Below are 14,095 nucleotides of genomic sequence, written 5' to 3' on the forward strand. Positions count from 1 at the left end.
TCACTAGGAAAGTTTTAACAGTTAAGCAGTTTGTCTTAACTCATTTCTTTATTTCCTTTTTTTGGAAGCAGAGTCTCGTAGGCTGGAACTTGCAACCACTTAATGCCTTATGCTTCCGAAGTGCTAAGATATAGCTATATGCCATACTGTCTGCTAGTTTCTGCTACTTAGGGTTTTGCTTATCAACCTTTTGTGGAGTTTGGGGTTTTATAATCAGGTGTTTTCTAATAACTGCTTGGGAGTAACTGATGATGGATTGGACTTGAAGGTCTGAGATGGATAAACTTTCAGTCAATTAAGCCTGCTTTTACTTTACTTTTTACCTTTTTTTTTCTGCCTCCCAAGTGCTGGGATTAATTGAGAATAATGTTTTATATTTGAATGTTTCTTCTTTTTCAGCTATGTGATGATGATGCCATTTAAACGTCAGGCTTTAGTGGAATTTGAAAACATAGATAGTGCCAAAGAATGTGTGACGTTTGCTGCAGATGAACCTGTGTACATTGCTGGTCAACAGGCTTTCTTCAACTATTCTACAAGTAAAAGGATCACTAGGCCAGGAAATACTGATGATCCATCAGGGGGCAACAAAGTTCTCTTGCTGTCTATTCAGAATCCTCTTTATCCAATTACGGTGGTATGTATTTTTCAGTAGAACAAACTACCTCTATAACAGCTAACCTATGGTTTTCTTATCTGCCAATTAGATATTTTTTGGTAAGATTTATTTTTGAGTGTATGCTTATGTGTGGGTAGGTATGTGTGAATGTGTGGGGGACACAAGGAGCCCAGAAGAGGGTGTCAGATCCCCTGGGCTGGAGTTACAGGCAGTTGTGGGCTTCCAAATGAGGATAATGAGACCTGAACTTAAGTCTCTTTCAAAGGCATCAACCCCTCTTAACTGCTGAGCCATTCTTTAGCACCCAAGATAATTTTAAACTAATCTTAATTTTGACTGAATTTTAATGAACAAACTAAAAATCATGAGCATTGAAGTCCAAATGATCAGAAACACTGTTGTCATAATTAAATAGATACATCAAAAACTTTTATTATCACTAGTGTCAGTTCTTTTCCTGATAGGAGGAATTATAGACAGATTTGTTGGAAATGGTCAAAAAAATTGCTTTAACTCATGCCAGAATATGCATGAGAGCATTACCAGGTGATGACAGTATTTCCATAGTACAGGAAGGTGCACATACTAGGGATGGGGGAGGTGGCTCAGTTGTTAAAGTTGAGTAAGGGTGAGGACCTGAGTTCGGATCCCTCACATAAAAAGCTTGGCAAGGGACTGGAGAGATGACTCAGCAGAGAAGTGGCTGCTCTTGCAGAGGACCCAGGTTTGGTTCCCAGCACCCACATTGCAGCTAACAACTCTCTGTAACTCCAGTTCCAGGGGAATCTGATGCCATTTCCAGCCTCCGTGGGCATTGCATGTACAGGTGCACTTATATACATGGAGGCAAAACTCTGATACACATAAAATAAAAATAAATTTTAAAATTAAGAGAATGAAAACCTGGGCAAGGTATGCATGCATCTTTTAATCTAAGTCCTGCTGGTGAAGATAGGTAGATCCTTGGAGCTTCAGAATGAATGAGGGACCCTGTTTCAAAAAAATATGTTGGAGAGCACAATGTGTACTCGCACATACACAAATATGTAATGCACCATATATGCACACACACCAAATATGCACAAATCATAAGTTGTTTTGAGTTAGCTTGTTAAAAACCTGTCTTCAATTCACTGTCTGCTTCTTCACCCTTTAAAAATTTTAAAAATGTGCTGGATGTGGTGGCACATGCCTTTAATCCTAGCACTTGGGGAGGCAGAGGGAGCCAGGTCTCTGTGAGTTCAAGGCCAGTCTGTTCTACATGGTGAGTTCCAGGGCAGCTGGAGCTATGGGGAGACCCTGTCTCAAAAAGACCAAAAAAAAAAAAAAAAAGTGATTTTATGTGCCTTATTAGTGCCTGCATATATATGTGTTCCATGTGTGTGCATGTGCATTGCCCTTGGATGCCAGAAGAGGACATTGGATCCCTTTGAATTGGAGTTATAGATGATTGTTAGCGGCCACGTGGGTGCTAGGAACTGAACCTGGGTCCTCTGCAAGAGTATCCAGTGCTCTCAACCACTGAGCCGTCTACCCTGTGTTTAAAAGGACTGGCAATATAGATCAGTTATAGAGCACTTGTCTACCATTTGTAAGACCCTAGGTATAATCCCCAGTATGGCAAACAGCAAAAACTAACGAAAAAAGGTAGCATTAGTAGAATTTTAAAGGATTCATGTCCTTAACCAGTTAGATTTTTGCTTCTACGGTTACATGCTGTTTCTAGTGACAAAGATACTTGATTTTTGTACTGACTAGATTATAGGAAGGAAGCTTTAGTTAGTATAATTTCTACTCTGAGTATATGTTATGGAAACAAACAACTGAGCATGAAATACTCTTTGGCTTTATTCAAACATATATTTATTTTTGTAATGCTGATGTTGATAGCCAATAATGAGTATTTTAGAAAAAAGTATAACCAATCTAGATGGGTTCTGTGTCATGTAGCATGTAGCCCAGGCTGCTCTTGGAACTCACTGTGTAGCAAGACTGACCTTGAACTCTAGTCCTATCGCCACCTATTATAGGTTTAGGAGATAAAATAGTCAGCAGTGCTTCTCAGGCATTTCATTGGAGCTTCTTCAGTGTTGCTATTGGGTAGGTGAGGAAGTAATAAATATAATTAGAAAAATTCGTTTGGGAATTTAGCTCAGTGATAGAATGTCTGCAAGGCCTGGGGTTTGATCCTCCCCACTACAGATTTAAAGTAATAATAAAATGAGGGCTGGGGAGGTGACTCATTGTTCAAGAATACATCTTGCAGGGGACTCAGGTTTGGTTCCAAAGGGCAACCAACAGTCACCTGTAACTCCCAGCACTGGGGGAATCTGAGGCTCTCTTCTGGTCTCCACAGGCATAAACCCACACTCAGACACATATAATTTTTTTTTTAAGTTTAGTGATAGAATTGATGTCTTGAAGGTTTTAGTTTTTAGATGAAACAAAGTGGAGGATGGTTTTAGTGTTTTTCTAAATACAAAAGGTGAAAAAAAAAACTTTTTTTCCCTTCATAGGATGTTTTATATACAGTATGCAACCCTGTTGGAAAAGTACAACGTATTGTTATATTCAAGAGAAATGGGATACAAGCAATGGTCGAATATCCTTTATTTATAAGTTTGTTACTGTTATATATAAGTGCCTGTAATTTATATTGACCTTTTTTTTCTGCTTAAGCATTTCTAGACAAGTGATGCCTACATTTTCATCTCATAACATTCAACTTGACTTCAGTTTTATTCAGTTTTAAAAATGAAACTGCAGTACTCAGGAAATTTTGTTGTTTTGATACAGTAACTTTGTATGTACTATGTAATAGTCTGACACCTCACTTTGTACTATTATTTAAATTTTTTATTTTTATTTATGTATATGAATGTATTGCTTGCATGTATGTAAGTGCACCTGTGACTTGCCCTGACCATGAAGATTGAAGAGGGTGTCAGATCCCCTGGAACTGGAATTACACATGGTTGTTAGCTGTCATGTGGGTGATGGGAACTGAACCTGGTTCCTCTGCAAGAACAGTTAGTGGTCTTAACTGCTGAGCCATCTCCAGTCCCTCTCAGCTTATATTATTGATGGTGTATGTACATGTACCGTTTTGCAGTTTATCCCAAATGAGCGACTCTGACTCTTTATAAATAGTTTAGAAATAGCAAAACTTTTGTCAGTAGAATCTTAAGTATAGTTGAAGATAAACCCTAACCTATCTGTACAGGGTCATTCATAGGAAAAGATAGAGAAGAAGGTATATCAAACACTTCAGTGCTTGCTTTCTGGCAAAGTTGTTGTTTTTATTTTTGTTTTAAGTCAGAGTCTTAACTATATATACCCCTGGCTTGCTTGGAACTCATAGAGGTCCATCTGCTTCTGCTTTCCAAATGCTGGGTTTAAATTCGTGCACCCCCATGCCCCGCCTGCTGGCCTGGAACTCACTATGTAGACCATCCCAGGCTGGGCACAATCTCACAGCAAGCAATCTCTTTGCCTCTGCCTCCCAAGTGCTGGGATTAAAGGTGTGTGCCACTGTGACTGGCTCTGCTTTTTATTTTTAAGTTGTGGACTTCTTCAAAAACTAGTAAAGATAGTTAAATGATTATGAAACCATGCTGTCTCAGAAATATATAAAAATCAGTGTTTTTGCTGGGAGTGGTAGCATACACCTTTAATCCTAGGTCTCAGGAGGCAGAGGCAGGCCCTTGTTTACAAAGTTAGTTCCAGACAGTGAGGACTACCTAGAACTGAGACCTGTCTCAAGAAAAGAAAATTTCAAGCTGATGTGGCACACACTTTGGTAATCCTAGCACTTGGGAGGTAGAGGCAGGGTTAGGAGTTCAGGATCATTTTTGGCTTCAGAGAGTTTTAGGCTATCTTGGGCTGTATGAGACCCTATCTCAACAAAAAATTCATTTTCTTCCCCTCCCCTCCAAAGTTTTACTGTGTAGCTTGAGCTGGCCTCAAATTCTTGGCTATCTTCCAGCTTCAGTCTCATGAATACTGAGTTTAAAGGACTCTGCTGCTCCACCCAGTTCAGATTTTTTTAAAAATTATTTTGGTTGTTTTATAATGTTTTCCTTCCTCCTTTCATCCTCCTTTTTCTTTTTCTTTTTCTTTTTCTTTTTTTTTTTTTTTTTTAAACCATGGGGTTCTGCGTGCTAGGTTGATGCTCTACCGCTGAATTATTTCCTTGGCTCTACTGTTCTTAAAGAATTTCCTGTTTCATGGTTGTAGGTTGTCCTTTAGGGATAGCACTTACTCCATTCTCCAACTTATAAAATATTTCTAATGATTTGGAAAGATATGTTGTTTATGTTGTTTTGTTCACAAATAATTCTGCCAATATTTATTTTAGAAATTATTTGGGAAAAAATTTCCAGAAGCACAAGAGTTAGTTTTGATAATGTTTCAGTTCTGTTCTTTGGGAATGAATTATTGGGTACCTTATACCAAATTTCCTTAATAGAGCTTTATGTTTGAATCAGTCCTTTGTGCCCAGAAAGCTAAGGCAGCACTCAATGGAGCTGATATATATGCTGGATGTTGCACACTAAAAATTGAATATGCTAGGGTAAGTATTTCTTTCAGCTCTTTGCTGAAGAAATATTTATGCTTTGGCTACACAATTTAAACTTTCGTCATTTTTCACTTTTAACAGCCCACCCGTCTAAATGTTATTAGGAATGACAATGACAGTTGGGACTACACTAAACCTTATTTGGGAAGACGAGGTAGGTATTTTACTCACTTTAGAATGTATTTGCATCTGCTGACAAATTTTTTACACAGTTTAAACATTCTTTTTTTTTTTTCTGAGATGAACTAGTTAATGCAGATGAAAATCTTGGTGAATGTTTTTGTTGCAAAAGTCTATGTAATGCTGGAAATTAACCTTGGACATTAGTGCCCCCTACTGGTACGTACTGAGCTATTTATATTTAGTTCAACAAGGAGCCCTCACATACAGGCACGCCCGCAGTTCAAGGACTTGCATTTCTCCAAGCAGCTCTCTCTCTTTGGAGGAGAGGAAACTGATTCAGAATATTCCTTACAAACTGCAAACTTGCACACTGCTTCTCTATGGAAAGGACTTTTCCCCCAAGCTGGACGAGGCATTAAGAAGGATAGAGGACTCCGGCAGGCTGACTCTACACTTCATCATGCACAACATCGGCATCAGCAGAAAGCCCTCTGAAAAACTCAGACTTGCAATTCACCTTGACTGCATACTGCATGCACCATCACCCCAAGTTTTAAAGGACGACACTTAACAGTACTTCAGACTTGCATGGGATGAACACCATGATAGACTGTGCCCATTTATTCAAGTTGTATGTATACTGATCTGATTTCCCTTAAAGTTTCAGTTGTAGAATTTAAGACTTTCGATAACGGAAACTAGATGTTTTGCAATGTTGTAAAGCTTAATGCCCATTGGTGTAACTGTTTTCAGCTTAGATTCAAATTGTTAATTGACTTACAACAAGGGCCAGTTTATCTACAGGCCTTGGGAATTGATAATGCTCAACCAATTCACACAGCTATTAAAGATAACATGGATTAGAAAGGTGTGTATTTGGCTGGGGGTGCAACTCAGTGGTAGAGCATGTGCTTATTAGCATGCGCAAGCCCCTGTGTATGATCCCCAGCACACACAAAAAAGTGCACATTTGCTGCATTTATGTTTACTTTGTTTTTTGGTTTTGTTTTTTCCTAATTATGAACATTGACAAGAAATTCTAACAAAATGGAAAGGTACATTATATGTAAAAAATGTTTTTCTGTGTGGTTTGATTTTTGTAAAGTAGTTTATAAGTTGTCATTTTGTAACAATTGAAGGTTTTTCACTTATGTTAATTTGTGTAACCAAAAAATTTGACATTTCAAATATAGGTGAAAGTAACATGTCCTTCCAAGGTAGAATATATTTAAACTTGATAAATCTGAAAATTAAGAGCATTTCACTTGAGATGCATTTTCACCTATAGCCTATAAATGCTAAATTTCATGAGCATAGATTTGACTGATAAAATTGTTCAACTAACTGTGTGGCAATTCTGGAAAATACAAATTAAAATGTCAATCTTGTAAAAACAAGGGGGCTTCAGTATTGGCTACATCTCAACTACAATATTGGTGTTTGAACCACATGTTGGAAAACTCAAGATGAGTGTGTCTGTACAAGTTAAACTTTGAGCAGTGGGTACTCTATAATGCATGTATTTCAGCCAAAGGAAAAAGTAAAATACAATGTGATCTTTTGCATGTTCAAATATTTAGGACTCCTGGATGATTGGCTTCTTTAGCTCTCGATTTCCAGAAAATCACCTCATCTTATGCATGGAATTGTAAATATGTTTGTTTTTGTAAAATGCAGCTTTTGCTAGACCCCAAAATTTTCACTAATCAATGGAAGTTTGCTTGGCCTAGGCTTGATGCCATTGAATTCAGTACTGGAAAAACAAAGCCTTAGCACTCAAACAACAGGACAAGTGGTTGATGAGAAATGTCTTCACTTCTCTCAGCTTAGTTATTGAGTACTTTGTTTTTAGTTGAAATAATTTTGGTTGTGTTTTTCTTAATATATGTTAAAATAGTTACAGATTTTAATGGTGTTTATGTATTCTTTCTAACAAAGAGGTCTGAACTTTACATAAAACCAGCTTCATTTTTTTTCATGCAAGAGGTGTCTAAGGTAGATACTTAAATAGTAACATAATTAAAGGAAGTAAAAGAATGTTTATGCTTCAGGGGACAAATACTAATTTCTTATTGATATAAGTTTCTGGCCAGTCTAGTAGTTTATAGTTTGTTTCTGTAGTAATCTTTTTTCTGTGTTCAAGTTGTCAGATAATTAAAATTTTCTGTCTGCTCTGCTCAAATAATGACCTTCATATATAGCTGGGTGTGATGATATATGCCTCTAATCCCAGGGACGTAGAGGCAGAAGGAATCAGGAGTTTGAGGTCAGTCTGAGCTGTGTGAGTCCCTGCCTCAAAATAACAACCAAAACAATTTAAAAAAAAGACAAAAAGATTTTGATACACGTTTAAGCAGAGGAACATTGAGGAATTAACAAACTGGACTGAATGAAGAGGTTTGAGACTTAAACGTTGGGAGATGCTGAAAACTGTAAGAAAAAAATTATTTAGAGAAGCAGTGACTGGGGAAGTGAGGTTGCACTGTTTAAGTAGTTGAAAGAATGTTTCAAGTACGAAGTATAAGGTTCAAATGTGTTCGAATCTGAGTAAAGGACCAATCTATACTGCATAGACATTTTCTCACAGTTTATAGTATCTATAAATAATAAAGAAAAATAGTACCTTGTTGCTGATACTGGTTAAGCAGAGGCTAGGGATGATTAATAGAGTTTTCACATTGAATAAAAGTTGATCTAGATGACCCTCCTCAGTCCCTTTCAGTTTTATGATACCTTGGAATAAGTAATTAAAAGTAAACTCTAGACTGAAGTGAAAATATTTCTCATCTCCCATAAACCCTGTTTGTTTAGCTGATTAAGGGTATATGGAAAGCCTGTTCTGAATTTTCAAACCAGAATCTTCAGATACCTACACAAAAATCTTATTGGGTACTATAATTTGATCAGCAGACTTGTAAATGTGTCAAGTGATTATTTGAAATTTACCAACCAGCACTAAAAGTGCTATTAGAAATCTGGAAGTAATTTTTTTAATTTATGTCTTAGAGTTTGGGAAAGTGGCATGCCTTTTCTGAAAATGTAGCTAGAATACAAATTATCTTTTAGAGTATTGTAGTATTCTCATCCAATAATGTAGCCCCCTTGGTTAGCTTTATCTTGGCATATTTAAACTTTGAAGGTTGCTCATAGTTCTGCTTGATGTTATGGTCAGTAGAAAATGACCTGTTTATGATACAACATGAGCCAGTGGTGTGCAAATTTTCAGCTCTCAAGTCAGTAGGTGCTTGTAAATATGTGTATGTACATATAAAATACTCTGTGTTTACTGATTGTGAAACCATGTAATACAGGTTGTTGTTGGCTTATGCTGAAACTTCTTGAAAGAAGCCCACTTTGAAAATGTGTTGCTGTTGAAGCTAATAGTATGATTCAGGTACTGTCTTTCAAAAGTACTGTACTTAAGCTAATTTTAAAGACATGTATTGGTAAAAACTTCTGTACTGTGTCAAACTCTAGCATTGTGTACATTCACTTCCTGAAAAGTATCTAATCTTCCTTTAAATTTGAAAGTGTGATTGTATTTGGTATTTACCAGAAAGATATTTTCAAGTTAAGTGGAATTTGTTAGCTAGAATTACTATTTTTTTTTAACTTTTGGTGTTTGTATTTAAATTGGATTTGAATGGATGTTTAAAATTAACCAGGAGTCATATTTCTTTTATGAAATATAATGGATGGTTTGAATGGGTGTTTCCCATGTGAAAACTCTTATGTACTTAGATCAAAATTTTTAAAACTGTGTTTCTACTTTTGTGTCAGATAGAGGAAAGGGTCGCCAGAGACAAGCCATTTTGGGAGATCATCCTTCTTCGTTTAGACATGATGGCTATGGTAAGTTTGTGAAGGCAGAAGGAGGGTAGTATAGATGAACTACTCGAATTATTTCTGATGAAAAATGCCATTTTTCTTGCCTCTGTATTTTTCCTGCTCTCCTAATCTCCTAATGTGGTTTATATGAGATCAGTCCCTTAACAATGTGCTTCCAAGAACTTGTCTAAAATCCTTGTTTTCTAAAGATACTGATATATCAAAAAATCCCTGAGTTAAATTGAGAGCTATTAGTTGGGGATTGAATACTTTGAATTTGTTTGCATTTAATTCCCTATTTAAAATCTTTTTTTAAAAAATTTTATTTTTATGTGTATGAGTGTATTGCCTGCCTGTTCGTAAGTATATCCGTGTCATGTGCAAAGCCCACAGAGGCCAGAAGAGGGTGTTAGATCCCCTAGAACTGGAGTTATGGGTAGTTGTTAGCTGCAGTGTGGGTGCTGGGAATCGAACCTGGATCCTCAGCAAGAGCACCAGTGCTCTTAACCACTGAGCCATCTCTCCAGCCCCCTCCATCCCCCCTTTGTAAAATTTCTTACCTCTTACTGTTCGCTGTTTTGGTAATTTAAGATTATGAAACTCAAGAATAATCTCAGGGAAAAACCCATTTTTTTTGTTATATTTTTATTTTGTGAGTGTGTACACTTGGAGATGACAACTTGTGGGAGTCGGTTCTTTCCACCATGTGGGTTAGGGAGTTGAATCCTGGCAGCAGGCACCATTTCCCCACTGAACCACCTTGCTGACCCAGAAGTCTTACGAGTCGTTTTAATTAGTGTATAGTACTTGATAGTTTTTCTTAGTTTCAGAAACAAATCTTAAGTATTATTGTATGTGTAGTTCTGATCCTACAATAAAGAAGCACTTAGTGAGAGCATATTGTGCCTTGTGCAATGGAGAGTCACAGACATCAGTTTCTGGTGTATTTATGGAGTTAAATATATCAGTGGCAGTCATCTGAAAGCTAAAACCTGGTTAAATCTTTTACCAAAGGAGCTAGAAGGATCTGAAAGAATTAAAAAAGAACAAGGAACTTTACTGTAGTAGTATTGAAACTAATTATTTCCTTTCTACAGGTTTTAGGGATGGTGTTTCCTTTATCAAAATACATTTTGTTGAAAAGTTGGATAAACCAGAAATTATATGTTGCATAAGAACTGTTTACTGTAAAAAGGCCTACTCTGAAATTCTTTAGTATTTTCATATCTGAATTTATTGTGTATAAGAGTAAATTTTAAAATGTAAGCTTATATAAAGAGAAGTGGGCAGGCAGTTCTTTGTGACAGGTACTAAATAGGGATCACTGAAATAAGGAAGAGCGCTTTTAGGGAATGGTTGTCTAGCGGTTGTGTGAGTACCTCCATTTTCAGTTGTGTCCATTAAGATTCTGAACTAGGAGACCCCTCCTTCCCTTCTTTCCTTCCTTCCATCTTTTTGAGACAGGGTCTCCCTGTAGCCCCAGCTGGCCTGGAACTCGCTGTGTACACCAGACTGGCCTCGAACTCACAGATCTGTCTCCCTCTGCCCTCCAAGTACTGGGATTAAAGACATGCACCCATGCCTGGTGTAAATTTTTTCTACTGGAGATTGTGAATAACAGAAGAGATGGAGAAAAGTAAAATCAGGAAGTGAGAAAATCATGAACGTGCCCTAGTGATACCCAGACTTTCTACAAACTGTGCATGTCACAGCTGTATCCCTTCAGAGCAGCAGTTAAGCAAAATGGCTTTTTTGCATTTGGGGGCCATGTCATGGATGTTCCTATGTGATGCTCTAAAATAAAGAGGAAATAGGATAAATTAATTATGAGTCAAGGCCCATAGATTCAATTAGATAGATTTATTCATTGCTTTATTACAGTATTTTATATATGTAATATATATATTATATATACTAATTATCATGGGTCTTTATGATCTGGTAAATACTTTCATACTTGAACAGTGGTTAAAATGAATATACATTTAATTGTGAGCTTTAAACAAAGTTTGCACATTGGTTGTTAGCATCTTTGGGTATGGATCCTGGATCAAAGATTTTAAATTTTGAAAGATAGGAAATGCTTTCAAAATGTTAATGCCATTCATACAGCAGTTTTATTTTCCCATGTAAATGGATTTTTAAAGTTTTTTTTGATAGTCGCAGTTTTCATACAGTATAGTTTGGTATTTAGATTCCCCCCTATCTATACCTCCTTTTCCTGTCCCCATTCCAATTTAATGTACTCTGTTATGTATATGATAATATTTATGGCCATCTACTGGAACCTAGTTAATCTACCAGGAGTCCCATCCTTGAAAGAGACTGCCCTTCTCTGCAGCCATCAGTTGCTGAAAGTTCATTTTGCTGGGTTGGGGTTTCTTACCCACTTCCCCATGTTTGCTGGGATTTTGTCTGGCTTGAACTTGATGGAACTTGCATGCTGTCACCATTGCTTTCAGTTCATATGAGGAACTGACCAGCTGTCTGGAAAACTCCATTTCCTTATGGTCATCTACCACTTCTGGCTCTTACAATCTTTCCCCCCTCCCTCTTCCACAATGATCCCTGAGTCTTGGGAGGCAGAAGTTTGATATAGGTGTCCTATTCAGGGATAAGGGTTCTGCAATCTCTTGTTCTCCACACATTGGCCAGTTGTGGGTTTCTGTGTTAATCACTATCTACTACACATGGAAACTTCTCTGGTGAGACTTGAGAGATGCATTAAACTATGGGTATGACAATAAGTCATTAGGAGTCAGTTTAATACTATAACTATTTAGTAGGCTTACCCCTTTGTCCTGTGATCTGTCTAGCCTCAGGTTCCTAAGCCTAATATCAGTTTCAGGTATGGGCTCTCCATCCTATGAAGCCTTCGGATCTTAAATCCAATTAAAGAGTGGTTAGATACTCCATAATATTTGTGCCAATATTACACCAGTGGGCATATCTTGCCAGGCCAGTTGTAGCTCACAGGATTCACAACTGGGTAAGGTTGATAATTATTTTTTCCTTCCAGCCAGCACTATGAAAGCTAGGCAGTAGAGATGAGACTGTGAAATCCGCACCAGTAGTGTCTTTACTAATAGAGTCTTACCATCAAGTTCTGGTGGGTAACCAAGAGCAGGGGCAATGACCAGTAATAGATTTTTTAAAATACATGAAATGTTAATTTTTAAGCACCAAGACTTTTGCATCTACTATTTGGGACTGAAAGCTTAGAACATTCTTTTTTTCTTTTTGATCTCTTTGAGACAGGGTCTCTCTATAGGCTCCAGCTGGACTGGAACTCATTATATAGACCACGCTGTCCTTGAACTCACAGAGATCTGCCTGCCTCTGCCTCCCAAGTGCTGGGATTAAAGGCATGTGCTACCACGCCTGGCTTATTTCTTTTTTTCTTACCTTAATATAGGCAATAGTCTAAATAGTATAGATAATTGAGTCATGTCATAGTTAAAAACATTTATTCTCTTACACCAATTTTTTAAAAGTATTATTTTCATTTTATGAGTTTATTGCCTGCATGCATGTAAGTTCACTCGTGTTGTGCAGTGCCTGTGGAGGTCAGAAGAAGGCATTAGATTTCCCTGGAACTGGAGTTACAGATGGTTGTTAGCTGCCGTGTGGGTGCTGGGAATCGAACCCAGGTGTTCTGCAAGAGCAGTCACTGTTCTTGACTGCTGAGCCATCTCTCCAGTCCCTCTTGCATCAATTTTGACTGCTACCTAACTGGATCTCAGTGTTTAGGGATTTTAGCCAACTTGAGCACAGTGAAAATTTCTACTGTGTATCTAATGCAGGTCTTTTTACTTCCCATGGGGAAAAGATACTGATCTTTGTGAAGTGTCATTATTGTATAAGCAAATAGTAGTGTCAGGGAGGCAGTATAATATGAATATGTACTTTACAGTGTGGTGACCAATGTCCTTGGGTCCTACAGAAAAATGAAAGTTAGTGGTACTATATTCCCTTCTTGAGAAATGAGAAAAGTTGGGTTTGGGGTTTATTGTACCTCAGGCTTTTGTGTGTGTTCCGGGTTATGCTATAATCACTAAACTCAGGAGTATCCAAAATGCTTATTTTTAACTATAGGTCTTTAATGTCTTCTGTATCTACTTTTAATATCCCTGTTTCTCTGTACTTGTTCATTCTGTTATATACTCTAGTTTTATTTTTCTTGTTACTTGAAGAAAAAAACTTGAAGGAAATTTGTAGGTGCAAAAAACATAAGGGTTAGAACTACTCTGTTTATCAAGTTGATTCTGAAATGAAGATTCTTGGTTCGAGAGATACAGGTGTGTGTTTCTACAAGACTTTAATATATTATTTTCTTCTGGGTTCTTGATGTTGTTTCAGAGAGAGATAGAGAGTTGGCTCAGTGGGTAAAAGTGCTTGCTGCCAAGCCTGACCTGAGTTTTGATCCCTGGAATTCACATAATAGGAGGAGAGAACTGACTCCTGCAAGTTGTCCTCTGACCTTCACCCTTATCATGGGACACACATTAAAAATAAATGAAAATTTAATAAGTGGAGACTGGAGAACAATAGGGCATGTATGTATAGATTAGATACTAACCAACCCTAGGTTTTATTTTGTGAATGTGTATTATAGTAGAATATATTCAAGGGGACAGCTTTTTGTGGAATCGAAAATGTTATTTTTGCCTATGTATAAAGGTAGTTTCTTGAATTTTTTACTGTATATTACTCCAAATGACAGTGGGAACTTTAAAAAAAAGCTTGAGGTATAGTTTATATACAGTAGAATTACAGCATATACATATGGTAGGTTGTTTGGGTCTTTTTTTTTTTCCTGGTCTTTTTGAGACAGGGTCTCCCTGTAGCCCCAGGTGTCCTGGAACTCACTATGTAGACCAGGCTGGCCTTGAACTCACAGAGATCCGCCTGCCTCTGCCTCCCGAGTGCTGGGATTAAAGGTGTGT

The 14,095-nt window shown here is 37.3% G+C and overlaps 1 protein-coding gene across 1 annotated transcript in view; it reads left to right on the forward strand.

Annotated features, from left to right (window-relative positions):
• Hnrnpll (heterogeneous nuclear ribonucleoprotein L like) overlaps window positions 1-14,095 on the forward strand; it is a 35,497-nt gene that overhangs the window by 10,451 nt on the left and 10,951 nt on the right. The window contains exons 3-7 of the mRNA XM_029562742.1: window positions 400-637; window positions 3,136-3,221; window positions 5,096-5,192; window positions 5,280-5,352; window positions 9,102-9,173. Of these exons, the coding sequence (XP_029418602.1) occupies window positions 400-637; window positions 3,136-3,221; window positions 5,096-5,192; window positions 5,280-5,352; window positions 9,102-9,173 (566 nt within the window). The remainder of the gene's footprint in view (window positions 1-399; window positions 638-3,135; window positions 3,222-5,095; window positions 5,193-5,279; window positions 5,353-9,101; window positions 9,174-14,095) is intronic.

Source organism: Nannospalax galili, unplaced genomic scaffold (assembly GCF_000622305.1).
Source record: "Nannospalax galili isolate Female #2095 unplaced genomic scaffold, S.galili_v1.0 scaffold1735, whole genome shotgun sequence".
Taxonomy (NCBI): Eukaryota; Metazoa; Chordata; class Mammalia; order Rodentia; family Spalacidae; genus Nannospalax; species Nannospalax galili.